This window comes from Physeter macrocephalus, chromosome 17 (genome assembly GCF_002837175.3).
Source record: "Physeter macrocephalus isolate SW-GA chromosome 17, ASM283717v5, whole genome shotgun sequence".
In the NCBI taxonomy this organism is placed as follows: domain Eukaryota; kingdom Metazoa; phylum Chordata; class Mammalia; order Artiodactyla; family Physeteridae; genus Physeter; species Physeter macrocephalus.
The window spans coordinates 53,515,667-53,542,196 of record NC_041230.1 but is presented as its reverse complement, the minus strand read 5'-3'; the positions used below and the strand labels follow the sequence as shown (position 1 = coordinate 53,542,196).

General features: G+C 49.1%; 1 protein-coding gene across 5 annotated transcripts in view; it reads left to right on the top strand.

Annotated features, from left to right (window-relative positions):
• Positions 1-20,141, top strand: part of C17H16orf95 (chromosome 17 C16orf95 homolog) — a 193,875-nt gene extending 173,734 nt beyond the window's left edge. For 2 of the 5 annotated variants that reach the window (XM_028478072.2, XM_028478067.1), the window contains 4 exons: positions 16,997-17,133; positions 17,708-17,813; positions 18,905-18,967; positions 20,108-20,141. In XM_028478072.2, the coding sequence (XP_028333873.1) occupies positions 16,997-17,075 (79 nt within the window). In that variant the 3' untranslated portion in view covers positions 17,076-17,133; positions 17,708-17,813; positions 18,905-18,967; positions 20,108-20,141. The other 3 variants (XM_028478068.2, XM_028478069.2, XM_028478070.2) reach the window with 3 other exon arrangements.
• Positions 20,142-26,530: the final 6,389 nt, after the last annotated feature.

Sequence of the window (26,530 nt, the reverse complement as noted above, 5' to 3'; positions counted from 1 at the left end):
CAGCCCCCAGCCCTTCTTCAGTGGAGAGGCCTGCTGAGTAGCCAGGTGTGGGGGCTGCTTGGGAAGTCAGCTTCCACTGTGTGTGGGGCAAGGGCATGCCCTGCCCCTGCTTCCCCGCTGTACCTGATGAATGTGGGGGACGCTACGATCGGAGGGGTCTGCATCCAGGAGGATGGCTTCTGTTTCTGAGTTGAGTTTACCAAGGAAAATGGGCTTGGGGTTTTTCTAGGATCAGCTTAGCCCCTTGCTCCGTGCCCTTATACAAGCTGCCTGCTCTCTTTGGCCTCTGTAAACTAGGGGGTTGAACTGAACTGGTGGCGTGGCCCACTGTGTCCCATGGAACAGGGGGAGGTTATGCGATGAAATATCACACCCCCATAATGGGCTGTTGTAGGACAGCTCTCGTTCCCCCGGATACATGGAGGCTTTCTAGGAGTTGCTTGAATGTGGATAGTTTTAAGGGGGTCAACTTCTGTAGACTTGAACTTGCCTACCTTCCTCTTCTGGTTTGTGAGAATTCTGAACAATTGGTTATATCCCTGAGACATTTAATACATACTGGAACATTGTTTTTATGTTTAGAGTCAGATGGACTCAGATCATTATGAATAGGATTGTAAAATCATGACTATCCAGGGTACATTTGAAAATCCTGCAGGACGCAAGACAGTTTATCACTGCAGGCTGCTAAATTTGGAGGTAATTTGTTTTGCATCAGTAAGAGCTAAGACACGTGCCATGAGATGATTCTAACGCAGAAGCTTATCAAAATAATTGAATGCTTTTGGATGCCCTTTACTAGGTGCGTAAAATGAAGCTAGGGAGGCCAGGGAACCAGTGAGTTGTAAAACCCATTTCTTCTATTTTGCCTAGCTTTACTGAGATGTAATTGACATATAATACTGTCCGTTTAAGGTGTACCACGTGATGATCTGATACGTGTATATATTATGAAATGATCACCACAGCAAGGTTAGTTAACTCCATCACTTCGCATAGTTACCATTCTTTTGTGTGTGTGGAGAGAACATTTAAGGTCTACTCTCTCAGCAGCTTTAGAGCATACAGTGCAGTGTTGTTAAGTGGTCCCAGAACTTGCTCATCTTCTTAATGGAAGGTTGTGCCCTTTGACCAATATCTCCCCATTTCTTGCACCCCCAGCTGCTGGCACCACCATCTACTCTCATTTGGCAAAACCCACTTCTAACACTGGGGAATCCAGTGCCCTGAGGGAGATACTATTTCCACACATCTCAAGCATTTCACCGCAAAACAGAGCTGCTGCGGCTTATGACAGGGCCCCAGGCTGAGTCCAATCAAACCCAATGTTCCAATCAGGTTTAATAGGCGGGAAAAATGAGCGCTCCCTGAGATTGGGAGGGAGGATACTTTGTCAGTAATAATAAGCTGTCGACAGACAGGATGCTGCACAGGACACGCCTGATCGGAACCACATGTGTTCTCAGGGACTGTCTCCAAAGTGCCTGGGCCATTTGTGTGTCTGCTGCCCCTGGGGGCCCAGGTGCTGGGGACTTTGCCATCCTGTGTGCTGGTGGGATTTGGCATTTTCCTTACACACGTAGTGCCAGGCAGGCCAGAACAGAGCCTCACGCAGAGGTGGTGAGCATCGTTCCATGGCCCTTCTACGTGGTGCCGGGCCACATTCCAAGGCAGGGGCCCTCCCTGGGAGAGCAGACGTTTTGGAAGGAGCCTGGCTTAACCCTGTGCCTGTCAAAAGCCTAGCCTGAGGTGAGAGCTGGTCAAGAGACAGTCCTGATGTGGATGTGGAAAAATCGGAACCCTCACACATTGGTGGTGGGGATGTAAAAGGGTGCAGCTGCTGTGCGTTCAGTAGGTTCAACGTAGACCCAGCAGTTGACCCAGCAATTCCACCCCTGGGTTTATACTCAAGAGAAATGAAAACAGGTGTTCAAACGAAAACTTGTACGCAAATGTTCGTAGCAGCATCCATTCACAATAGGTAAAAGGTGGAAACAATCCAAATGTCCATTGACAGATGAATGGATAAACAAATATAGCCTTTTGATACAGGAATATTATTCAGCCTTAAAAAGGAAGGAAGCACTGATGCATGCTACAATGTGGCTGAACCTCGAAAACACTGTGCTAACTTAAAAAAAAAAAGCCAGTCACAAAAGGCCCTTATTGTAGGAAATGTCCAGAATAGGTAAACCCATAGAGACAGAAAGCAGATCAGTGGTTGCCAGGGGCTGGGAAGAAGGATGGGGGTGACTGCCAGCAGGTGCAGGTTTCCTTTTAGGTAATGAAATGATCTGAACTAGATAGTGGTGACTTAGTACATTATGAATGTACTAAATGACACTAATGGTCAATTTTATGTTATGCGTATCTTACCAAATTGAAAAACAAGTGGAAAGGAACAATTCTAATCACAGTGGGGGCCCGGAAGGAGCATTTTCCACTCATAGATGCGTGGTTTAGACTTGCTTGCCGTGGGCATCCTGTAGACGTTTGCATCCCTTAGACTTAAAAGCAGAGTGTTGGAGGCACCCCAAGTGAGCAGAGAGAGTGAACCCTGATTACACAGGTGCTACAGGCCAGGTGCGGGTGAGTGTTCACGCACGCTCTCTCTTTTATCCCGCACAACTACCCCAGAAGGAAGGTTCTATCTTATTCTCATCTTACACTGCGGAACCCAAGGCACAGAGAGGTAAAATAGCCCTCCCTAGGTCCCAGAGCCAGTGACTTGCACAGCTGGGACTGGAACTGGAAGCCCACTCAGCAAAGATCTGCTGGTGTGTTACTGCTGTTGGGGACAGTGAGTGCTTGGTGAGGTCCAGGACTGGGGCTCCCAGAGCCCAGTGATGCTGGCAAGAAGACACCACCCTTGGGCTGCCAGAGACTCTTGAAGTTGCCACGCTAAGGAACTGCAGAAACCAGCTCTTCTTCCATCAGATGAAAAGCCCGGATCTGAGAAAGCCAGAGACCAAGACAGGGTCAGTGGGACAAGGACAGCTTGGGGAGGGGAGGTGACCAGTCCTGCTCATTCATCCTTCTCGCAGACCCAAGAGAAGGCACAGTCACTGTTCCTGTTCTGTAGGGTAGGAACAGAGGCTCAGAGAAGCAGCATCACTTGCCCACGGTCCCACTCTTAGGTGGGAACATCCGCCCTTTGCACCCAAAATGTAACTCTCCCGACTCTGCCAGTGATATTTCGTGTCCTGTTTCCCCTACTAAACTAACGTATGCTCATGTGGAAAATATTGGGTTGGCCAAAAGTTTCCTTTGCTTTTTAAGTAAAAATAAAAGACACATTTTTCATTTTCACCAAGAACCTCACTGAACAACGTTTTCACCGTTTTGTTCCACTACCTCCTGGCATTATTTTTCAGGCAACTTCGTAATTCCATCTTCCCAAAACTTTTTATCTTTTGGAGCAAAGAACTGTTCCAGGTACCTTTCCGAGTCTTCCAGGGAATTGAAATTTTTCCCATTAAGAGAATTTCGTAAAGACTGAAATAAATGGAAATCCGAAGGTGCAATATCTGGTGAATACGGGAGATGAATCAGAACTTCCCAGCCAAGCTGTAACAGTTTTTGCCTTGTCATTAAAGAAGCATGGGGTCTTGCGTTATCCTCATGGAAGATTATGCGTTTTTCTGTTGACTAATTCTGGACGCTTTTCGTTGAGTGCTGCTTTCAGTTGGTCCAGTTGGGAACGGTGCTTGCTCGAATTAAACCATTTGCTTTTCCAGAAGGAGTTCATAATAGAGGACTCCCTTCCAGTCCCACCATGTACACAACATCACCTTCTGTGAATGAAGACTGGCCTTTGGTGGTGTCGGTGGTGGTTCATGTCGCTTGCCCCACGATCTCTTCCGTTCCACATTATTGTACAGTATCCACTTTTCATCCCCCGCCACAATTTGTTTCAAACATGGAACGTTTTCGTTACGTTTCAGTAGAGAATCGCATGCGGAAATATGGTCAAGAGGGTTTTTTTCGCTTAACTTATGTGGAACCCAAACATCAAAGCGATTAACATAACCAAGCTGGTGCAAATGATTTTCAGTGCTTGATTTGGATATTTTGAGTATGTCGGCTGTCTCCCGCGTGGTATACCATTGATTGTTTTCAGTTAATGTCTCGATTTGATCACCTTAAACTGGTCTACCTGACTGGGGAGCATCGTCCAGCAAGAAATCTCCAGCATGAAACATCGCAAACCACTTTTGACACGTTCGAACAGTCACAGCGCCTTCTCCATACAGTGCACAAATCTGTTTTTGTGTTTCAGTTGTGGTTTTACTTTTTTTGAAATAATAAAGCATGGTAGGCCGAAAATGTTGCTTCTTTTCGTCCATCTTCAATATTAAAATGGCTACACAAAAATTCACCGCTTTTGATTTTTTTTTTTTTTTAATGCACGCTGATATGACAGCTGTCGCAATACAAGCTAACAAACTTGTTTCGAATGAACTTAGAGACAACTAAGTGCTACTAGAGCCATCTTACGGAAAAGAACGAACAAACGTTTTGGCCAACCCAATATAAAAATACAGAAAGAAAACCCCTCATAGGATAAAATAGAAACCTTTCATAACGTTATCATCCAGAGAAACCTACCATTACCCCTTTGATATATTGCTGTTTTTGTCTGCGTTGATGCGTAAACACACACATGCTTATATATCCTTCTAAAATTGGGATCATGCTAAATATACAGTTGTTTTATACTTTTTATTTAATACATTGCTTATGTTTTCTATTGATTCATTATGGGAAAACTGGATTTTTAATGTCTCCCATTTAATAATCTCCCGGAGTCTCCCATCATCTGGATCTTCCCGAATATAACTAACCATGGATCTGTAGGTGTTTTCCCAATTATTGTTCTTAAAATCAACACTGTTATGATGGTCCTTTAATATAAATGTTGTATTTGGCATATAGTAAGTACTCAATATTCATGAATTAATGGAGGATGGATGAATGAGTGGATTTCTTTAGGATAGGTCTTGGATATAGACTTATTTTGTCTAAAGTAGGTGGTCCGTGCCTCTGGTTGGCCCATTTAGTCCCTATTTTCTCCTGATATGGTTAGTAATAGTGCTCGCTTTTACTCTCAAAAGTGTCCTGATTTGGATGATAAATTGTGAGGTCACCCTAATCAAATGGTGTGAATCTTTTTGAGGTTCTTGATACACATTGCTGTATTGCTCTATAGATGTGTTGTACCGATTTACACCTAACCTGTAACCTATTCCTAAAAGAAGAGGAGGGCTTGATGAAAAATGACTTGATGAAAAATTTGGGAAATGGAATTAATCTTGTAAAAATGGAATTGGCTTCATAAAAATGGTATTAGATTTATGAGATTCAGGAATGGCTTAAATTCATTTTCCCCCTAAGCTCTCATGTTCTTAGAATCCACCTTGGTCACATGTTGAGCTTGATTTTTGTTTATCAAGCATTTTAATAAAAATACACTCATTCTAAATGATTATAGCTTTCTGATGGGAGCAGTCATGATCCTGAAGCTCTTGGGGTTTGAATCCATACTCTGTCACTCACCACCAGCTATGAAACTTTGAACAGGTCCCATAACTGAGTTTCGATTTCTTCCTCTGCAAAATGGAAATGGATATTCCCTCATTTCAGAAAGTCACGAGGATTAGACATCAGCGTGCAAACCGGCAAAGCCAATTTCACACTGACTCCACCCAAAGCCAGTCTTTGCCTAACGAGCCATTCACCCCACCTGTTTAGCAGCAGCACCTGGTCCTTCCTAGTTTTCCACATGCACACTGACTTTTCATTCTCATAACATGCCAACTTGCTTCCAGAGCCTGAAGGAGTTGCTCTCCCAGGTGAACTTGTTGGAGGACTAGTTAGGCACATGACAGTGGTAAATGGCTCCCTGCTTCAAAATGCATTTCACACGCAGTTTGTCACCCCCGAGTGAATCCCAACCTTTCAGAGGTTTTGTCCAGCAAGTTAGGGCCAAGAGGACTGCATGATTAAGAACTTGGTTGCCTAGGAAACTGTGGGTGTGGCATACCCTGTGACTGACTTACTCTGTAGTCAATTGGTGTCATATTTAGAGATCTGTGGTAACCCCTATTTCCTCACCTTTACAGGACAGTAGTCCTGGGAAACGGAGTCTAGTCATGATCATCTGGAGGTGTGAATTTTGAGATGATCCCTTGGCCCTCTTTCAGATGCTAGAGGGCAGGGCATTTGCTAATGCCCGGGGTAGGGTCTGGGTGGTGGTTTTAGTGGGAGGGGAAGACTGGTGGACTCTCCTTCCCAGTCCAGGGAGGCAGAGGAAATACGCCAGGGGAATTTGACTCTTCCATGTTGGCTGCAGTCTCTTGTGTTTTGCTCTGTGTTGGCCCCAGGAGCCTTCATTACAGCTGAGCTGAATCAGGAGCTCTGAAGTCAAATGCAGGTCATGCCCAAGGGAGCAAACGCATGTTCTTTTGGAGGCTTGTGTGTGCTGGCCTCCTAAGGGGCAGTTTCCTGGGACAGTTACACACAAGCTTATGTTCATCATAAGGTCTTCCTTTCTGATCACAATATCTGACCACAAGTGATGGCTTAACCACTTCTCATTGGCCTGCCACCATCCCAGAGTGGGCCTGTGAGGTCAGCCATTGCTGAGTTACACAGACTTCCAGAGCTCTTGATGTGACCATCTGCTCTCTCCTGGAAAACAGAATTTTTCTCTTGTCTAAATTTAAGAGTGACTAAGCCAGTGGCCAAAAGCATTTGCACTGGTAGGAAGAGGAAGGTGGCTCAGCCCACCTGGAAGTGGACTCAGTACCCTTTTCCAACTGCTGAACCCACAGAACCTGGCCAGGCTCCAGGGCTCTCGGTAGAATCCCATCCTTTGGAACTTGGACTGGGGATGGAATTCAACTTGAAGCTGGCATGGAATACTTCCTGGGTCGGAGGGGAGGGCTTGAAGAGCCCAGAGATAGGCATTTTGACAATTTAAATGAAATGAATTGAACCCTGACATCAATTTCTCTTGGCTACCACAGCACCCTGAAACATAAAGGAAGTGGACTGAGTGAGCGCAGAGTGCATTTGGCTATAAGGAAAATGTTCTGAAACAACCTTTGGAATATTCTAGCAAGACCCAAATTGGGGCAGGTCAGAAGCAAGTCTGGACAGAATCCTCAGGTGTCTGATTTTCCCAGCTTCCATTTGCCCAGAGTATAACCTGGCCAAGTTCTTCTCCTTTATAAGACAGAAAAAATTACCTTGGTGATTGGATGGGGGTAGGTAGCTTCTGCTTCAAAAGCTACTTGTGAAAACACGATTCCACTAAGTCTTTATGTTTCTAAAACCAAATAGGGAAACTGTGGTGAGAGCATATTCTCATCTCCCACTCCACTCCACAGTCACAATGCGCTGTATGTTTGTATCGTACGTAAGAGTAACATGAATAATAAGAGCAAAGACAGTATGAGGGAGGAATTGGGAGTGTAGTTTGTAAGAGTCTTATACTACATGTAAATCCATGTAATATTATTTCAAGGTAAACTCTGATCAAATAAAGATATATATGCAAACCCTGGGGTGACTACTAAATTTTTTAAAAAGATGTCTACACATGACCAGTTCTCTCACATTAAAAAAACCCAAACATACATCAGCCCCACGTGATCCTCCGTCTTACCAGCTGCTCACTCTCCTCTCCTTTCTGCTGCGTTTCTCAGTAGTGTGGTCTATACTTTCTGTTTTCATTCTCGAATCTTCTTCCATTTGTAATCTGGCTTCCACTTCCATTGTTCTCATCAAACCGTTTTTGCCAAAGTCACCAATGACCGTGACATAACTATATCCAGTGAGACATTTTTTGGCCCTAACTTCAGACCATGGGCGGCCTTTGCCACTGTCTGCACGTCATCCTTCTTGAAATACCCCCCTTCTCGGCTTCCGTGGCGCGCGCTCTCTCCGCCGCCCTCCCAGCTCTCTGCGTGCTTCCGCTCTGTTCTCGGCGTGCTCACCGCCGCTCTCTGACCGAGAAATGTTTGGGCTCCTCAGAATTCATCTCTAGGCCTATGTTGCTCCGTACTTGACACTTTCTCCCTAAGCAAGCTCATTCATGCCCGTGGCTTTAATTGCTACCTTTCCCCCAGAAGACTACAAATCTGTATATCCATCTTGGAACTCTGCTCTGAGCCTTGGTCCATATTCTGAACCGCCTAATTGATCTTTTCCTGTGGGTATCTCAAAGGCAACTCAAATCTCAGCATGTCCCCACAAAAAGTCATCATTTCTTTTCTAACCTAGTCTTCTTTGAAGGGTCTCTGCCTCAGGAAATGCCACTTCTACCACCACTCCCATCATCATTCATTCATTTAGAATGAGAACTTACTCTGTGTAAGAGACTGGAGATCTTACACAGATAAACAATGGGCAAGGTCCCTGTTGTCGTGGAGTTTAGACCCTAGTGGAGAAGACAAACAAATCAAGCAAAGAAACAAACATAGCACACAATTTCAGGAAAGGGTAAATGCCATAAAGAAAGCCAAAGCTGGGTGAGGAGAGCCTGATGGGTGGGTCAGTGGAGTGGCTGCATTAGATGGAGGTGACATTTGAGCAAATGCTTCAGTGACACCAGGAGGCATGCAAAGGCCTGGAGGAGGAGAGGAGAGCAGAGCGGTGACAAAGTCCGCCAGAAACCGAGGGGTGGGTTTTTCCTCACTCTGGGCTCTTCCCACGAAACATGATCGTTATTAGCTCTTGAAACTCTCATTACTCTGCACCTTTGCTTTGGCCACCCTGGCCCAGAGCACACTCAGCTCTCTCTCTAGTTTATGGTCCCAGCCGTCTCCCTGGCCTCCGCACATACATCCTTCTCTCCCTTCAGATCCATTCTGCAGATGGTAACCAGAGCGATCTTTTCAAAATGCACATCTCATCACGTTATCCCTCATGCTTCTGCCCGCCTTTTTTTTTTTTTTTTTTTTTTTTTTTTTTTTTTTTTACTGTGGTGTTTTTAAAACAAACGGGGGCATCTCATTTTCTTCCCTTTGAATATGGGCTGACCTTTGTGACAGCCTCTGTGAAAAGAATGGGGCAGAGATGATGACTTCTAAGCAGAAAATAGAAGAGGCAATGCCGCTTCCATTGGGTTCTCTCTCCTGGGACCCTCAGGCTACGCGTGGGTGGTCTGACCGGCAGCCCGGCCAGGCCGTTAGCCGACGGTCAGCACTGACCAGCAGGCAGACGTGTGGGCCTTCTGACGATGCCCGGCCCCCAGCCTTCCAGCCTGCCCACCTGATGGGGGAGAGGAGCAGAGGTGAGCCCTGTTTAGCTTTGCCCAGATTGCACATTCATGAGCAAAATAATTATCGTTGTTTTAAACCACGAAAGTTTGGGGCGGTTTGTTTCACAGTGAAACAGAATCCGAACATCAACTCATCAGTTAAAATATATATTTGTAATCTGGTCTTCTTCCACCAAATCCAAGTCTGATCATGCGTCATGCCCTATCCCTGTTACCCTTCGTCTCTTGCAGTCACCCGTCTAGCTTACAAATCCTGAACGATCCCTGCCCAGACCATCCTGTTACTAGCTCTTGTCCCACACCCCCTACTAGTGTCCTTTCCTCACTTCCCAATTTGAGATGCTGTGGTTCCTCACGGTGGGCTCTCCCTTGCTCAGAGAGCTTGGTTGCCTGCAGCCACGTGTCTGGTGGGCTTGGGCTGGGGGCTTTCATGGAATAATGTGCAAAATGGTTAATGTGGTAAGAGTCCCCGTGTTCTCTGCCCCTTCTCCTTTCCAGCCACATCTCCAGCCGTCCTTGTGATGCCTTCCTTTGTTTCCATCACCCTGGTCTCTGTTGGTCCTCAAATCTGCCATGTCCCCTCCCTCCTGCCTCTGGAGCGCACGTGGGCTCCTCGTCCATGACGTGGCTTACGGTTTGAATAGATACCATCTCCTTCAGTTTGCCACTTTGACACCAGTTTGCTCCGCCAGCACCGCTTCCCACCAGGGAAGCCTCGTCCTGGATTTCTCCTTCAGGCTCGCGGCCCCCCAGCTGCTTGATTTCCTAACGTTCGTTACAGAGTAGCGTTACTTCGGTGTGATGCTTCGCTCATGTCTGTCTGCTACGGGACAGAGTTCCAGGAGGGCAGGCGACGGGTCTGCTTTTGCACACGGGTGTGTGGAGTAGTGAAACGGATGCGTGTGCTCCAACAAAGAGTCCAAAAGCCAGATGCGTGCCGGGGATGCTAACCGGACTACAGCTGAGCAGGTGCTTTTTAGCGAGACTTCTCAGAGCCTCTGGCCCGCTGTGAAGCACCGAGAGCGTTGGAAGAAATAGCCCAAATTTAACTAAGCGTGGGATGTTTTATTTAAGGCCTAACAGTCGTATCTTGGGGAGTCTTGTTTGAGAAATGCTGACTACGGCATAGTTTATTATTTTTCCTCTCCATGTGCACATGTACATTTATTCACAGGTCATGTACCCCGTGTGTGTGTGTGTGTGTGTGTGTGTGTGTGTGTGTGTGTGTGTGTGTGTGTTCTCCCCTTACAGTCCTGTTACCTGCAACTGTTTTGTTGAGGACACATAGCCCAGGTGTGGCCAGAGCCAACTCACGGCTGGACTCTCGGGCTAGGAGGCAGATGAAAGGGCCTCAGAAGATGAGCCCAACCCCTTCAAGTCCCCATGGGACGAGGGGTGCGGAAAACAGCTAAATGCATACCGGGCAACGTCACGTCCTATCCAGGAGCCCTGTAGTGGCCACTGGGACCCCCCCACACGTGACCAGGCAGGGAACTGAGCCAAAACTAGTGCAAGAGCAACACGTGCTTCCTCTGAGCTCTGGCATGACCAAGGTGTGAAGTGGGGCTGACTCAGACGGACACCGTCGGGAAGGTGGCAACCCCTCCGCTGGCCACCATGGTGGGGGACGTCACCATCACGCAGGGGCTGCCATGCTCGTGCAGAGGCTGTAGGCTGGTGAAGGTGCGAGACCTGGTGATGGTTCTGGAAAGTTGGAGCGCACGTGCGTTTGGACCTTGCGGCCCGACTGGGGGGCGTGCTGACTCTGAGGAGGGTTTACCCCAGTCCGAGCAGGGGCTCAGTGCTGGGATGACGGGGTCTTTATCACCAGGGGAGTCTTGGAGGGGTGGGCACGTCCCAAACATCGACCTGACACAGGCAGCATGAGCAGCCCGGCCCGAGAGGGTACAGCACGCGTGCGGCTTGTTCAGTGACCTGGGTGGCCGGCTGTTGAGTAGTTTGAGACAAGGAGTACAAGACCTGGGTGGGTTGGAAGGGTCAGAGGAATGTGTGCGAGAATGTTTGTCCAGCGAGCCTGCTTCCCTCATGTGAGCGGGGCTGGAGGTGGGGGCAGTGGAGAAACAGAAGTACCGCAAGTTAGGGGAGAGGCAAGGAAATGCTTATTCCTATGAAAGGATGGGAGAATAATGCAATAATCCAACGACACTAGGGAGGAGTCCTTTTATTGTTGATCACATTCATTTGGCTGATAATCTGAGGGGAAAGCATTCTTTGGGCAAAAGAAAATTTGATTCTCTGATGTCTGGCCCCTTGTCCTGCTGGGGCTGAGGCCCTGGGAGGGTCGACTCTGTCCACTCACACCTTCTGGGGTCACAGCAGTCATGGGCTTCCTCTGACAGTGTCAGCAGATGCACGCAGCCCACCTGCCTCATCATTTAAGAGGCAAAGTCCCGGCTCAGCCAGGGACCGGCGTCTCCCAGTGTGCTCCCCAGCAATTTGGGTTTGATTCGATTGCAGTCCCATCCTCAGTTTCTGGGCCTCGTATTTTCCATCCGGATTTGCTTTCGATGCTGGGGCACTTTTTGTTTTGTTTTGCTTTGCTTTTTATTTGTTTGTGGTGGTTATTTTTAGTCCCGTGGCTCTAGCAGGGGCCCTACCGTGTAAGGGACGGAACGGGAGGCTGGGCCTGCTGCACTGTCTGCCAGAGCGGGCTGGTCTTCATCCTCAGGACCAGAGAAGCTTAGAACAAAGAGATCCCAGACCCACAGCTGGCTCTGGCTTTGGCTCATGGGGACAGCAGTGTGCAGCTTGGATGTTATCCCCCGTGCACTCATCCAGAACTCTAGGCTACTTTGTGCACAAGTAGAGTGGCTGCATCGTTGTCTATAATTGCAAACAGGGAGGAAGAAAAGCTGTAGGGAAGCGTGAATGTTCCATGGCAAGGGAGGGGTGGACTGGGTCCCGGTGGGGGCAGACAGTTGCCGCCAGCCTGAGGCCTGGGAGCATTCCTCACCCTAACCCAGAACCCTGCCTGGGCGCGGCAGGGGCAGGGGCAGGGACGGACGGGGTCCTTCCTGAGGGGCCGGACACTGGCCCCTGCGAGGTGTGAGCTCTTCCCCTTGCTTCAGGGCAAAGTGCTTGGCTTTGCAGAGCCTCAGCGCCATGCACAAGGCGCATGGTTGTGCGGCCTTGATTGTCACCGACCACGTGGGAAATGAGTGTCGTTCAGGAGAAAAAGGCATCTATTTTTCCTCTAAGCTGTGTTTATTTGTCTTTTCCTAATTTCCTTTATTTATTATCCAAGTAGTTAAAACATTAAACATTATGGATTGGAAAAGAGTTATCAGTAATCTTATCATCTAAACATCACCAGAGTTTGACGTTTTGGTGTATTAGCCTTTGTCTGAGCATTTGGATATTTTACAAAAGTTTGCATGCATTTTGTACAGTCAGCATTTTATTATACGAATGTTCCCATTGAAGACTGCTGGGTAGTCAGGGTAAAAGCCCTGTGGGGTCAGTAGGACCATGCGGATGGGAGGTGTTGCCAAGACCCCACGGCAAAAGCTGTGCTCATTGCCGAGGCCACGTGAAGGGAACCCTGAGCCTGGTGACATGGCCTTGCTGGGCCTCTCCTCCCCACCTGATGCTGGATTGCATGCCATACATGAGGACCCACAGACCAGGTGTGATGATCCCCATTTTGCAGGTGAAAGAGCTGAGGCTCTGCAAGGCCAAACACTTTGCCCCGAAGCAAGGGGAAGAGCTCAAACACCCAAACCATGTGTTTCTGACCCGAGGTCTGTGTGCTCACCCCTGGTTTATTTTTTTTATTTTTTATTTTTTTGGTACGCGGGCCTCTCACTGTTGTGGCCTCTCCCGTCGCAGGGCACAGGCTCCGGACGCGCAGGCGCAGCGGCCACGGCTCACGGGCCCAGCCGCTCCGCGGCATGTGGGATCTTCCCGGACCGGGGCGCGAACCCGCGTCCCCTGCATCGGCAGGCGGACTCTCAACCACTGCGCCACCAGGGAAGCCCACCCCTGTTTTATTTTGTACAGCTTCTCGTCGGTGTGCTGGAAAGTTGTCCGTTCTCTGGTAGAAGTGTCCATGCAGAAGGGCAGCAACCTCCCGGGCAGCCAATTCCAGGCTCCTCAGGAGGGCTGATGCCAGGAGATGGCCCCAAAGGTACGCGCCACCCTCGGAACTGGCTATTCCTGTGTCTGGCCTTTGGCCCAACTGGGCCTGTTTTCATCCGTCTCCCCTGGTCCCACCATTTCTCCTTGGGCTTTCTGTTTCCTAAAACAACTTTGATGGAGAAGTAAATGGAGTGAAATCTGCTTTCCTTCTCTCTTGGGTTTTCATAACCAGCCTTAGTGAGAGGCAGCCCCTCACGTCACCTGGGTTGACACAGGTGGGTAGAGACAGGGCCTGCCTGTGGGCTGTGGATCCAGCTCATGCAACTTACTGGTGACACAGCTACTGTGACTCTGCTTTCTGATCTGTAGAATGGGTGTGCCAGCGGCACCTCCCAGAAGGGCCTGGTGGAGCGTGTCAACATGCGTCAGGTTCTGAGCTCAGCCTGTTGGAAACACCCAGTAAACGTCAGCTCTGACAATTCCTGCTTGTTTATGGGTAGTACTAGCTGAAGTTTATTTTCAGTGCCAACCACCAGTTAAGAAGTGCCGTAAAAGCATCTGTGGCTTGGTCTAGAAAGTGACTCTGAGGAAGGATGGCGATGGGGAGATCAGGTGTGCCTGGGCCCTCCTCCCCTCCCCGTCCTTGCCTGGTAACCCCCACCCCAAGGCCCACAGCCTTGCTGAGTATTAAGGAGGCTCTTTTTTGGAGTGTGTATTTCCTGCTAGATATCCTCTGTTCTGTCCACCCTCCCAACCCTATAGTATAATTTTAAACGTGAGGGGCTTGGGCCAGGTTTAGAGGTTTGAAAGCCGGCTCTGAGCTAACAAAGGGCAGGAGAGAGGCTGCGATCACATCACTGGGGCTGACGTCCCCAAACCCAGAGCTTGGAGTTCCTCGTCGCCCCCTTCCTTTGGGGGCACCAGACATCGGGTCTGCTCCCCGTGTTTCCACCGGCTGGATTTAGGCGGCGCTGTGGGTTCACACTGTGCTTGAGTCGGCTCCAGGCAGAATGGAACCGGTGGTTTGGGTATTCTGGGCGACTCCCTCTGTGCGTGCATGGTGTTTGAAATCCTGGGGCCACCCCCGTAAAAAGCTCCTGCAGCGGAGCTGGAGGGCCGGAACCTGGGTTTGTGCTTTCACCACCTGGTGGCGCCACTGAGGCTGCAGGACGGAGCTACCGACATGCCAAGGCCTGAGTGTCAGGGCTGACAGCGGCGGGGGTGCAGGCCCGGTATAAGCGGTGTAAATGCGGTGCCTGCCCTGCGGCCACGCTTACGTTGGCCGGGGCTACAGATGCCAGCTCCCAGGGAGGATGAGGGGGGAGGCCGAGTTTCTGGCTTACAGACACCCCTCCTTCTGTCTGTCTCTGTGTCTTTCTGTCCCTGTCTCTCTGCTCCTTCCTCCCAACTCTCTCTCTGTCTCACTGTCTCTGTCTCTCCTCATCTCTGTCTCTCTCGCACAGGGACAGGGCCCATCTTTCCCTAGACGTTGGCAGTGAGCTTCCCATCTTTCCTCCCAATGGGGCAGGAGGCTCCTCAGGTCAGCTTTCACCTCGGAGTCTACACCCCAAGGTGGCTTCTCCTGCGTAACCCGTACCAGGTTTGTGGGCTCACAGGTGGGCTCAGAACCCTTCTCTTTGGCCTCCGAGGGCAGGGGCAGAACGACCGTGGTAATCCTGGTTGATGGGCTGACATTTCACTGTAAATTGGATGGAACCAGCTGCGAAGTGAAAGCAGGCTTTCGGTTTATTTAACAGCGATCGTGTCGCTGCACTCGTCACCATGGGACGTTAGTGTAAAAATAAAAAATAAATGAGAATACTGTTCACGTAACCTGGATTTATCACTGTCGCTACTGCAGAAGCATCAGGCCACCTCTGTCTGCAGAAACCAGTCTTGGAGAGCGTCCTCCGAGACCGGACCCAACACAGGATGGCCTCGAATGGGGCGGGTGGAATAGCTGTGCGCTGGTAGGATTTTTGTTCTGTTTTGAACTTTTCTACTTTCTGAACTTCTCTGCTTTCCCAGGAAATACCAAACGGGGAAGAGAGCAGTGAAGGAAAATTCCTTCTATCACTTTGGCAGCGAGGTTTCTTTTATTAGTAGACTTCATTTTTTAGAGTGGTTTTAGGTTTACAGAAAAACTGAGCAGAAAGGCCAGTCCCCATCTCCTTGCTGCCCCGTCACCTCAGTTTCCCCTGTTGCACCTCAGTTTCCCCTATTGCTAACGTCTTGCATGGGTGCGGTGCATTTGGTGCAGTTGATGGGCCAATATCAGTATATCATTGTTGAAGTCCGTAGTTGGTGCTGTACATTCTGTGGATTTTGATAAATGCGTGATGTCATGTATCCACCATTGCAATATCATCCGGAAGAGTTTCACTGCCCTAGAAATGCCCTGTAGCAATGAAATTTTAAAGCAACTTAGGAAAACCCAGAGCTATCCCACCTTTCAGAGCTGCATAAATACCCTAGGAATTGGATAGCAGGAGCATGTGCAGATGAGATCCTGTTATCTGCACGCAGGCAGGGCCGGGTTGTGTGTGTTAGAGGCTTGCCCAGAGGCCGGAGCTGGGCCCAGCGAGGAGTGGACGGTGGTCGTACACACGCATAGTGGCGGTAGTGTGCGTATGTTTGTGTGTTATTTAAAAAAAGGAATGGCCATGGGGAGGTGTGGGCCGGCCCACTGAGTAGGACTAGGAGGTGAGGTTTTGGGGTGGGGGCTTGTTGATTCTGGCTGATGGAACGTTTGCTGCCGACACGTTGCCCATGGGTGATGGTGCCGCGAGGCCGGCTCTGGGCCCGCACACCTGGTGGGGAATCGGGAAGAGGCGTCTTTGCCTCCTCTGCACAGTCCTGCTGAAGCAGCTGCTGCCGAAATGTTTCCTCCCTGTGCAGGGGCACTGTGTGAACACAGGCTGGCCAGCACCCTGTGCCTCTCGGTCCCACAGATAGTAAAGCTCCCTTGCGTCCTGGGGGTGAGTGGTGGCCTGGCCAGGCCCCTGGACAAAGCAGGCTCCAGGTCCGCTGAGATGGCCCCGAGCGGCTCCTGGAGCACGAGAAGGCTGGGCTTGGGCTGGTCTCTGAGAAGGGACCCTCACAGCCCCCATGCCCAAGCTGAGGGTCCCTGGAGGCGTTTGTGGGTAAAATAGAGCCTGGCACGTCTGCCTGTGCTTGAACTACTCCAGTTCGTTACCGGAATGCTCCCCTATGAGGCGGCAGCCCTGATTCTGGGTGCGACGGCATTCCCGAGACCTCAGCCAGCGTCCGTTTCATTCTTCAAACCCCCTGTTTGCCCCTGAAGACGTTGCTTTGCCATTTTTCCTTCTCTCCCTCCCTGGCTTTGTCGTTAAACGTGATGAAAAAGTACTGACTTGTATTCATTCCCGGGACCGTGGAGACAACGCATCCCTGGATCTCCTAGGCTGCCGTGGCCAGTTGATAGCCAGTTGGCTGAAATCTGATGTTAGGAATGTGGGGTCTTTTTGGGAACTGCCCGTAGCTGCCAAAACGGTTCTAAATACATGAAAAGTAGGTTAACTTGCTACGCTCCTCGCGTTTATTCTTCCAGCTGAAATTTTCCTGACTTTTTTTTCCCTTTCATTTTATTAGGTTAATAAAACTTGGTTTTCGAGCGTTTCACTGCCCCAGGAGGGCAGTGGGCCCCACGTCCAATTCATCAAGTGCCTAATGAGTGGCCTCGGAGGTCCTGGCCCATCCATTCCAGAAGCTCTCTCTGCCTCGTAAAGGTGAGGCCTACGGGCTGCACTGTATATTTTGTCTGTTGGTTTCCCAAATTCTCCTGCCAGCTCAACTGTCACTTTTCGGGATTTATATGAGGCCGACGGCACCACGGGGCAGCTCCCCTCCGCAGCAGAACCCCCCTCCTTTGCTCGTTCTTCACACACACCACACACTCTGTGCCATAAAATAACCTTTCTGCAATAAAATGAAATAGAAATGTGTCGATGCTAGCATTTTAGAACATTCCAGCCAAAGGGCTGTGGGAAATGCCTTCGTTTACATGAAGGAGGGAAGCTCTGTGAAACTAGGGGATAAAACAGTGTGAGAAAAGGCCTGTAGTAAGAAGAAATAGTCTGGCATTTAAAATAAATAAATTAAAAATAAAACGTGCGCATGTGCGTGTGTGTGTGCGTGCAGTCACTACATTCTTTATGCACATACATTTATGCTGTCCTGGTTTGTTTTTGGTGTTTCAGAGAAAGGGCAGTGAGGGAGAAAAGTGGATGTCGCTTGCCTTCTGGGCCCAGCGCCTGGGCTCTGTCTCCTTCTAGAACATTCTTCCTGTTCCTCCCCCTGCAGGCCATTTTGCCTTCGCCAAGTTGTCGGGATCCTGCCAGCTCCAGGCTTGGGCTGTGTCTGCCCCAACATGGATGGGAAGCTAGAATCTGAGCACCAAGAGCTCGAGGTACAGCTCAGGGCCCGAGAACCCGAGAGACGCGGTGGAGGTTGCAAGCACGGGGCCGGTTGCTGGGTCGTGGGGTCCCCGGGCCAGAGGCCTCCCGAATTTCCACACAGCAGCCTGGCCGGGTGCGGGTTCCTTCTCTCTGGTTTGATCCTCCAGAAATCTCCTGGCCTTTAATTAAGCACCCCAGCGGGGTGTGCGCCATTGCTGACAAGTGACTCCACACGGCCTGTTGATTTTTTCTCCCCTTCCTTTCAGTGGCGTCTTGAGCACCAGAGGGAAGGAGCATGGAGGGCAGGTCATGCTTGCTCTGCAGGCAGTGAAAGGGAGAGGGAACGCTGTCTCAGAGGGTTCTCTGTGATGCCCTGTACATTTTATCACCCACCGGGCCCTGAAGCCAGGGCACAGGCCCCGTCCAAACAGTTGGCTGGGGTTTAATACCTGAGATGTGGAGACGTGAGATGTCTCCCAGGCTGTGGGGCAGAGGCGAGGATGGCTGTCCCTCTTCTGCAGACTCTTTCTGTGGAGGAAGAGGATTCTGGAAGGTCTCTGAGGCCAAGGGGGGCATCCATGGCCGGCCCGCCCACGGGTAGACTGGCACCAGCTAGCATCTCCCTCCTTCCACATGGGGAAGACACAGTGCAGATTGCGTGGCTCTCAGCAGGGACCTCAAAGTGTCCACACGCCCCAGAATTTTCGCCCCAGTCTTGCACGGCCCTGTGTGTTCCCATTGGGCTGAAGGATTTCATGGCGTGTGGGTCAGTGGCTTAAGAGTTCCCACATGGGAGGCCACGAGCAGCCGTTCTGATTGGGGCTTCGGGGCCGGGGTGGGGTAGGTCCAGTTCAACCCTGTGAAGACCCTCAACCCAGGACTGGCCTTTCTCAGTTGGCCCCCGTTCCACCCCAGGGCGGCTGGAGTACCACTGTCGTGCAGGATTTTCCACGAGGAGCTGGCCTTCTCCCCTGCACACCCCTCTTACTGGGCGTTCATTGTGCGTTAGATTATCTTCTGAAAATACACTTTGAAGAGTTTTTGCTTTGTTTTGTTTTTCCTACTTGACACTCTTGAATCAAGTAGGCCATTTATCTTTTAGGCAGAAGAATTTCAACAGTTACACCGCACACTTGCTGGAGGATCGCAGGCTCAAAGCAGAGAGGTAGTTTAAAAATTTTTTTCATCACGGGTTTATTCTTGTCTTAGCTCCCCCCTAAACTTTGCAGCTTTCCTCCCCTCCAACTAATCCTCCCGACTGCGGCCCACCCCCACCCCCCATGGATCCAGCCCACCTTGAGCTACTCAAACTGAAAGAAGCATTCATGCCCAGGCCATCTGTTTGTTTAAACTCACCCCGTGTTAGTCCACGTTAAATGCAACAGAATGGAGAAAAATGTAATTCTCTGTCGGCTTTTGATCAAAGAGAGGAGTTTTTTTAAAAAAATTCAAGATGGATTTCTGAAGGGCAATGTTATACACATTCCGTGTGTTTCTGAGCTTCAGTGTTTAGTTGAGTTGGGGGGAAATTTTTTTTTTTTTTCCCTTTTGATCCCAGGGAGAAAACACTCGCACAAACACATCTCAGCGCCACAAACAGTGCGAGACAGGCACTTTTCTGTAGACTCCCCAGCTGTAACGTGGAAGGGGACTGCCTTTAACTTAGCAGCAGAGCAAGAGAATTTGAAATACGGCTCAACTGCTATATGCAGACCCTTTCTAGCTTCTGTGGGAATTCAGGGCGAAGGCACTCTTGTCTGGGAAAATTCAGGACCCAGGATGCTCAATACCGCCCCCCCCCCACAACCGGCTCAGAGCCTTGCAGATCCACGCTCACTCCATGATCTGATTTTCACGACCAGTCATTAAATGTACATTTCTCCCCTCACTCCCTCAGCTTCAGAGCAAATGCAAATAAAAAGTGCTTAAAATGGTTAACATTTCCTGTCACTGAAGGCATTCGTTAGGGGCGGGGGTCGCTGAGTTTTAAAGTGTATTTTCATAGGAAAACTCATTTCACATCTGCGGCAGGAACTCAGAATGCTTCACACAGTGAATCTCAGGGTTTGCGATAAGCCTGCGTCCATTGCAGGCGGTCGAATGATCCTTTATATTATGCGGGTGCAGGAGAGCAAATATCCAAATTTGAACTGAGATTAACCTGGGGCCCAGCTCAGGTCACAGGAAAAAATTATAACATGTCCTCTTTCCCCACCCTCCCCTCTGCTCACTTTCTTTTCCTTTATTGGAGAAAACACCAAATTTGGTACTTTAATTTGTGGTGTTTCCTCTATTGATTGTTTAGCTAGTGATTTTGCCAGCTTCCTGGATGTGCATTCTGGTTCTGCACAAAGAGCCACATTTCCTTCTGGAATCGGGACCAGGACACAGACAGACAGCAGCAGACGCTGGAAACTGTGAGTACTCCAGTCTCTCCTGTGGCCCTGGCCCCGCTTGTCCCGTCCCGTCCTGCTGCCCCGTTCTCTCTCTCCCGGTTAGCTTTCTGCGGGGCTCCTCGGCTGAGCTCCCTCTGTCAGCCCTCAGCACCATTCTCAACTTTTAGGAAAAGAGACCCTACAATTTCTACGCAAACATCGGCTAGGAAGGGGAGGGGGGAGTGTGCGTACCTATTGCGGTGACTTCAACTTTCATGTTAAGGCTCCGAGAGATGGAGAAAGTAAACAGAAGCCGGCTGGTTTATTTCAGGGGCTAACAGGGAGTCCCTACTGAATTTACCTAATAAAATGAACTTTAAAAATTTTCATTTTCTCATTTCACTCCAGCAGAAAATGCGTTTGCCTTTATAATGTCCAGGTCTTTCAAACTCTATTGAGTGAGAAATTAAGTTACAAAATGTCAATACTTTGGTATTTTTATATATATGTATGAAATGAATATATATATGAAATGAAGTAATCTGTGACTGTAATACAATAGCAAGCCTGACTGTAAGGCTCCTAGGACACTTAAAATTTTTTTTATGAAGTGTAATAAAGAAAAATAAAATTCAGTAGAAATGTTTCTCTTTTAAAATGGAATTGTGATACTTAATAAATTTAATTGTAATTTTCATTTAACATGTTATCTATTTACCAAATGTTTTTTCTGAACATCTTGTCAAATGTTGGGAGGGTTGTAAAGAAAACATATGTTAATATTCTGGGCCACAATTGACTTCTTTCCTTTCCTCCATGAAACTATTCCAATGAGTATGGGAAATTGTAAAACAATGTAGTTCTGTCATGAAAAGAATACCCTGACTTTAATTACCAAGAGAAAGCAATTAATGCTCAAATTTCAAGGCCAATCCAGTGATCAGTTAGGAGCAGGAAGAAAGGGGGGAAAGCAGGACTGTTACTTGCATAAGAAAATCCAGAAATCGACATCATGCAGATGTATAATTGGAATGTGATTGTATTTATAAGGAAAAGTTATATAAACTTCAAAAATGGTAGTTGTTTTGCTTAAGTGCCTGAAAAAAGAGTTTAGAATAATATTTGGGTTATCCCAGTTTTATGCTCTTGTGTTCCCAAAGCCTTGTTAGGTTAAAGAACTCCAAAGGAGTGTGTGTGTGTGGGGGGGGGGGGGGGCGGGAGTATATGCGTGCCTCCTCCGTGTCCCCAACCCCCAGGAAGTGTGCAGAGAAAAAGGTGGGGGCCGACCTAGTGCCAGAAAAAAAAAAAAAACTCTCACTCCAGAAATTCATAACTAATATAAGACTCTTAGAAATTAAAAAAAGCAATTGTCTTACTTTTTTCACCTCCTCTCTGGGGGTTGTTGCAGGGGATGGGGTGATGAGGTAGAACCAGTTTTCAAAATTGCTGCAGGCCAGTTTGTGCAAAAAGGGTATTTCCACTTTCCCGCACTTTTGATTAGAGTATTTGGTTCTTGCTCTTCTGTCCCTGAAGCTATGGCATTGTACATCTTAAATATGTTTTGTAAGCTTTCTAGTTTGGATTGCCGAAACAGAAACCTTCCCCTTCTTAGGGAGGTTCCCCTGCTGTCCAGTAGATGGCGATGTTACTTCTAGAGTGACCCACGGGTGGGGGTGGGGAAGATAGATACTGAGATTTACCCGCTTCACCTCCCCGGAGTGCATCCAGTGATCTCTAAAAGCAAGAAGAAAAACCTTTTTGAGGCCTGGCCTGAAACGTGCCAAGCCATCCAAGAGTATTAAAGTATTTAAGGCGACTGTTAACTACCAAGTGTCTCACCGTCCTGAAATGGTCTGAGACATCACCCAGCTAGAGTTCAACGAAATACTTTCTGGAAATGTTCAAAATAAAAATGGAAGACGCTTAGCAGCTATTTCAATATTTTACCTGTTGCCTGTCTGTGTTTTCTCAAGTAAATGATATACTTATGATTCTCCGTTTGTAACATTCACGAAGAATATGCGTGTTACAGTATTGCATGGAATCTTATATGCGTACAAATGGCCAATTAAAATCAGGAGTGTACAGATAATGATACCAGAGTCTCACCTTCTCAAAAAAGTATTTTCCTTTTGAAAGTGATGAATGTGTGTGGGCCTCCCACCCTGGGCATTGTATTTCATTATATCAGCGCCTGCTAAATGGTATCGCCAGCTTTTTAAAGCTTTTAAACCTCCATCTCCCAGGAATGAAGCTCCTCCTCTCCAACTGGGAAAAGTTTCTACTTTATTTCAAAAACAAACAAACATTTTTCTATCCCCACCTCTTGCTAGAGAGAGTCTCAATGACCATGAACGCGTCGTTCAACATGTTTAATGTTAAAATGATTTTAAAACATTTTTGGATAATTTCAATGTTTTGATTCTTCATGGGACAACACGATTCCTTAATTTGTTTTATGGAATAATTTGCTGTATCTTTTCTTTAATTTAAAAAGAAATAGGGTGCATGTTGACAATTATTTTAAACAAACTGGAATTCAACAACAGCAACAAAAAGATCTATTTCTTTTCCTAAAAATAATGTTATCATTTGTCCTTGGCGGGGAGATAGGCAGGAATTCATTTCACTCCCAACGTGAAATACTATTTAAAGACATAGAACTATGTAAATGCAGCAGAGAGCAATAACTCCATCATACTGGTAGTGATTAATCATGCGTTGCTCTCTAAACATTTAATTGAATGACATGCCAGCTTTTATACCTGTACGTATTTACAAACTGAGCAAGTCGCCGACTACTCATACCTCGAATCTACGCATTGATAAAACGATTGTGCAGAAACCAGCTGTTAAAATAGACTCTATAGACTCTGTTCCGCTTTAAAGATGTTTTACCCTTTGGGGAGAAAGTCATCTAAGTACTGAGTGGCAGTGACCAGCGAACAATAGTTAGAATGAAAATAAAGCTTCCTGAAACTTAGTTTTAATTTTCTTGAGCAAGATACTAACCCATAAAAAATAAACATTGTTTATGGAGCCAGGTGTGTATCAAGTGAACCTCTGTAAAATGATATGAAGAAAATATGAATTTGCATGTCTCAAGTACCTTGGTTCGCCTGCAGAACAGAGGGAGCTATTTGCTACATAGAAACCGAAAAATAAAATTAGTGATTCTGGAGAGAGGTCCAATTCAGATCTGTGCAGGCCCAGGGAGGTGACTGTATTATAATTCACACACAAAAAGCTGTGTCACTTAGCACCTTGGCTTAAGGGATAATTTAATTACACCACCTATTAACGCTGACTTACGTTTCTGCTCCGGCCAGCCTTCTTACGATCTTGTTTATTCCCAGAAATCACATTTGTGACAGCTCTGATAGGCCATTCAACACGAACATTTTCTTGTTCGGTTGAAAATATTTCAGGTTTCAGACACCCAACAAGGAAGAGCACTTTCAGACTTCGTGTAAATGAATAAATTTGTTCGGAGTGAGACTTTTTAGAAAACGAATTCAACAGCCTATTTGACCAGTTTCAGCCTAAAATATTATGTTTCAGTTTGCCAACCAGGCTGATAGGACCTCAGCTGATGCAGAGACTACTGCCTCTTCTGGGCTTGCTTTTTTCTTTTTTTCTGGCAGAAAGTGGCCCTGGTAGCATCTTTGCACGTGGGATTAGAGAAACAGCATGGAGGCCTGGTTGCCTACAAGCATGTCGGACTGCACCCATCCCTGGCTTGGAGTGATGGTGTGCTATTGCAGATTTTGAGTCCTGTATTTGTAAACTTTCCACGTTTTGTTTTTTGAGAAATTCACGTTTGATCTCTGCCAGCAAAGGTGGGGAGGTGGGTATGTACTTCCCTCTTCACAGCTGAATGCAATCAAAATGCTTATTTTATGTTGTGTTTTAGTTAAAAGGTAAAGGAGAAGAGAAAAAGACCCTCAAAAACCCAGAAGATACAGTTAGCGTGGAGTCAGCAACCCTACAGCGCTGGGAATAAAGCCCTCGGGACACAATGCATTTTATCTCACCCCCGCACCCCCCAGCAAATTCTCTTGGAGGGAGAGGGGGGCATCGTGGGGATTCCATTTAAGGGTCAGCTAACGTGTTTAAGCTGTGTGACAGGAGAAAGAAGGCCGAAATCCTTTGTGCAAACAAGCGCCAGAAGCTCAAATCCCTGCCTGTCTTCTCAGAAACAAACTTGCCCAGCATCTTCTGTGCGGTTTGGAGAAGTGAGGTTTGAGGCCACCTTTCAGTGGCCTTGTGTCGCCGCCTCTGCATCGGAGGTGTCTGGGCCCCAGACATTCCAGGCTGCTCTCCCCAGGTCTTACCCCGGGCTGCAGTGGAGGCTGGCTTGGTGAGGAGATGGGACACGCTCCCGTCTGGGCGAGCTGTGAGCAATCGGCAGAGCGGGCCGCCTCGCAGGCACCTCGTCCCACAGGGCCTGGGCGAGGGCTCGGGGAGCGCCGTGCTGCTGTTCCATCGTGCACACTCTCTTGGAGCTCTAATCTCGGACACTCAGTCACATGACGAATGCCTAGTTTTGAAAATTTGTGCGTTGTGTCTCTCCACCAGAGTCTAAGCGTCATGAATGTTGTGTACTTACAACAAGGTTGATGTTTATCCAGAGTGTGAACATGCCAAGGGTCACACGGGATAACTGGATGGTGCCTCCCAACGCGCTGATGGAGTTGGGAATGTCATTGTCCCCACTTGACGACTGAGGCACCTGAGTGGGATTCCCAGGCGGCACAGCTCGTGCACAGGGCTGGGAGGGCTGGGGGGGACGGGGGTCTGAATCCAGGTGGAGGGATCACAGGCCCCACGTTCTTCAACAGGGCCTTGTAGGCTCTGCGAATTCAGTACTGCTGAGTGGTGGAGGGTGAGCCTGAGAGGCAGGGGTGATGCCCGAGCAGAGGGTTTAGGCAGCTTTGGGTTCAAATAGGGCTCTGCCCTCATTCACTGGGGACCCGTGGTGAATTTTTAAATTTCCTGAGCCTAGGTTTCCTCCGACTTAAAATGGAGCTGGTGATCTTTCTTTTTCAGGTCGTGAGGATTTGAGATTGTGAATGAGAAGGCTGGGCCCCTAGCGTGTGCGGGATGGATGATTGGGTCGTGGCCATCTGTGGGCCAGTTCCCGGAGCCCAGGAACAAACGGGCAGAGGGGCCACCTGGCATCACATCTCGGCCACCTACGAGTGGGGTGACCCCGGTGAGTCTCTTGAGTTGGTGGTGTTGATTTTCTCTCCTGTTGCAGTTTCTGCCTCAGAGGCTGGAAGGAGGAGGGAAAGCCCAGCTGCAGTAAATACTAAATGAATGTCCTCTGGGCGTCTCCCTGTAGGCGTTCCGCTCCCTGCCCGTGCTGTCTCGGGAAGTGTGGCCCCCAGACCAGGAACCTGGGCATCACTGGGCGCCTGTTAGGCATGCAGAGTCTCAGGCCCCACCCAGCCCTCCTGGGTCAGAACCAGGGCTTTGCATGTGTGCGCTGGCCTGGAGCACACAGGCGACAGAGGCCACTTGTCCCTAGGGAGGCTCCCTCTCTGTGCCCTCAGCCCCATCCCTCAACCCTCCCTGGCCGGCTCTGTGCTGCAGGGGCTGAGAGGCTGCATTTCGCAGGCTCCCCTGGCTTCTGGCTGGGTCTGGCTGGTGAGAGGCGCAGGTGAGAGCCGGGAGGGAGGGCCGGAGGAGGGAGAAGCTGGGCACTCTCCCCTCCCCCGCTCCCCCTCCCCTCCCCCCGCTCCCCTCCTCTCCCCCTCCCCCTCCCGGTCCTTCCCCCACCAGCTCCCCACCCAGCAGCGGTGCAGCCGCGCCGGCTCTGTGCTGCAGGGGCTGAGAGGCTGCATTTCGCAGGCTCCCCTGGCTTCTGGCTGGGTCTGGCTGGTGAGAGGCGCAGGTGAGAGCCGGGAGGGAGGGCCGGAGGAGGGAGAAGCTGGGCACTCTCCCCTCCCCCGCTCCCCCTCCCCTCCCCCCGCTCCCCTCCTCTCCCCCTCCCCCTCCCGGTCCTTCCCCCACCAGCTCCCAACTCAGCAGCGGTGCAGCTGCAGGGGCAGGCTCTGCCAGCCCCGCCCCTCTCTGTCCCTCTGGCCCCAGGGTGCCAGCAGCTTCCTGCCGGTGCATACCTCCCGGGCTCCACGGTTGGCTTCTCCGTTTTCCATCATCAGAGCAACCAGTTCCACGTATTGAATTCTCTGTTTTAAATACTCAGCGAAGTTTCTGTTTTTCTTGGTTGGATCTAGTGGTCCACCGAGGCTCACACCTCAAGGGGAAGGGGTCTTGGAGTCAGAGGGTTTGGACCAGGGCTCCAGCTCTCCTGCTGCCTCGTGCTGGACCCTGGACAAGTCGCTTTTCCT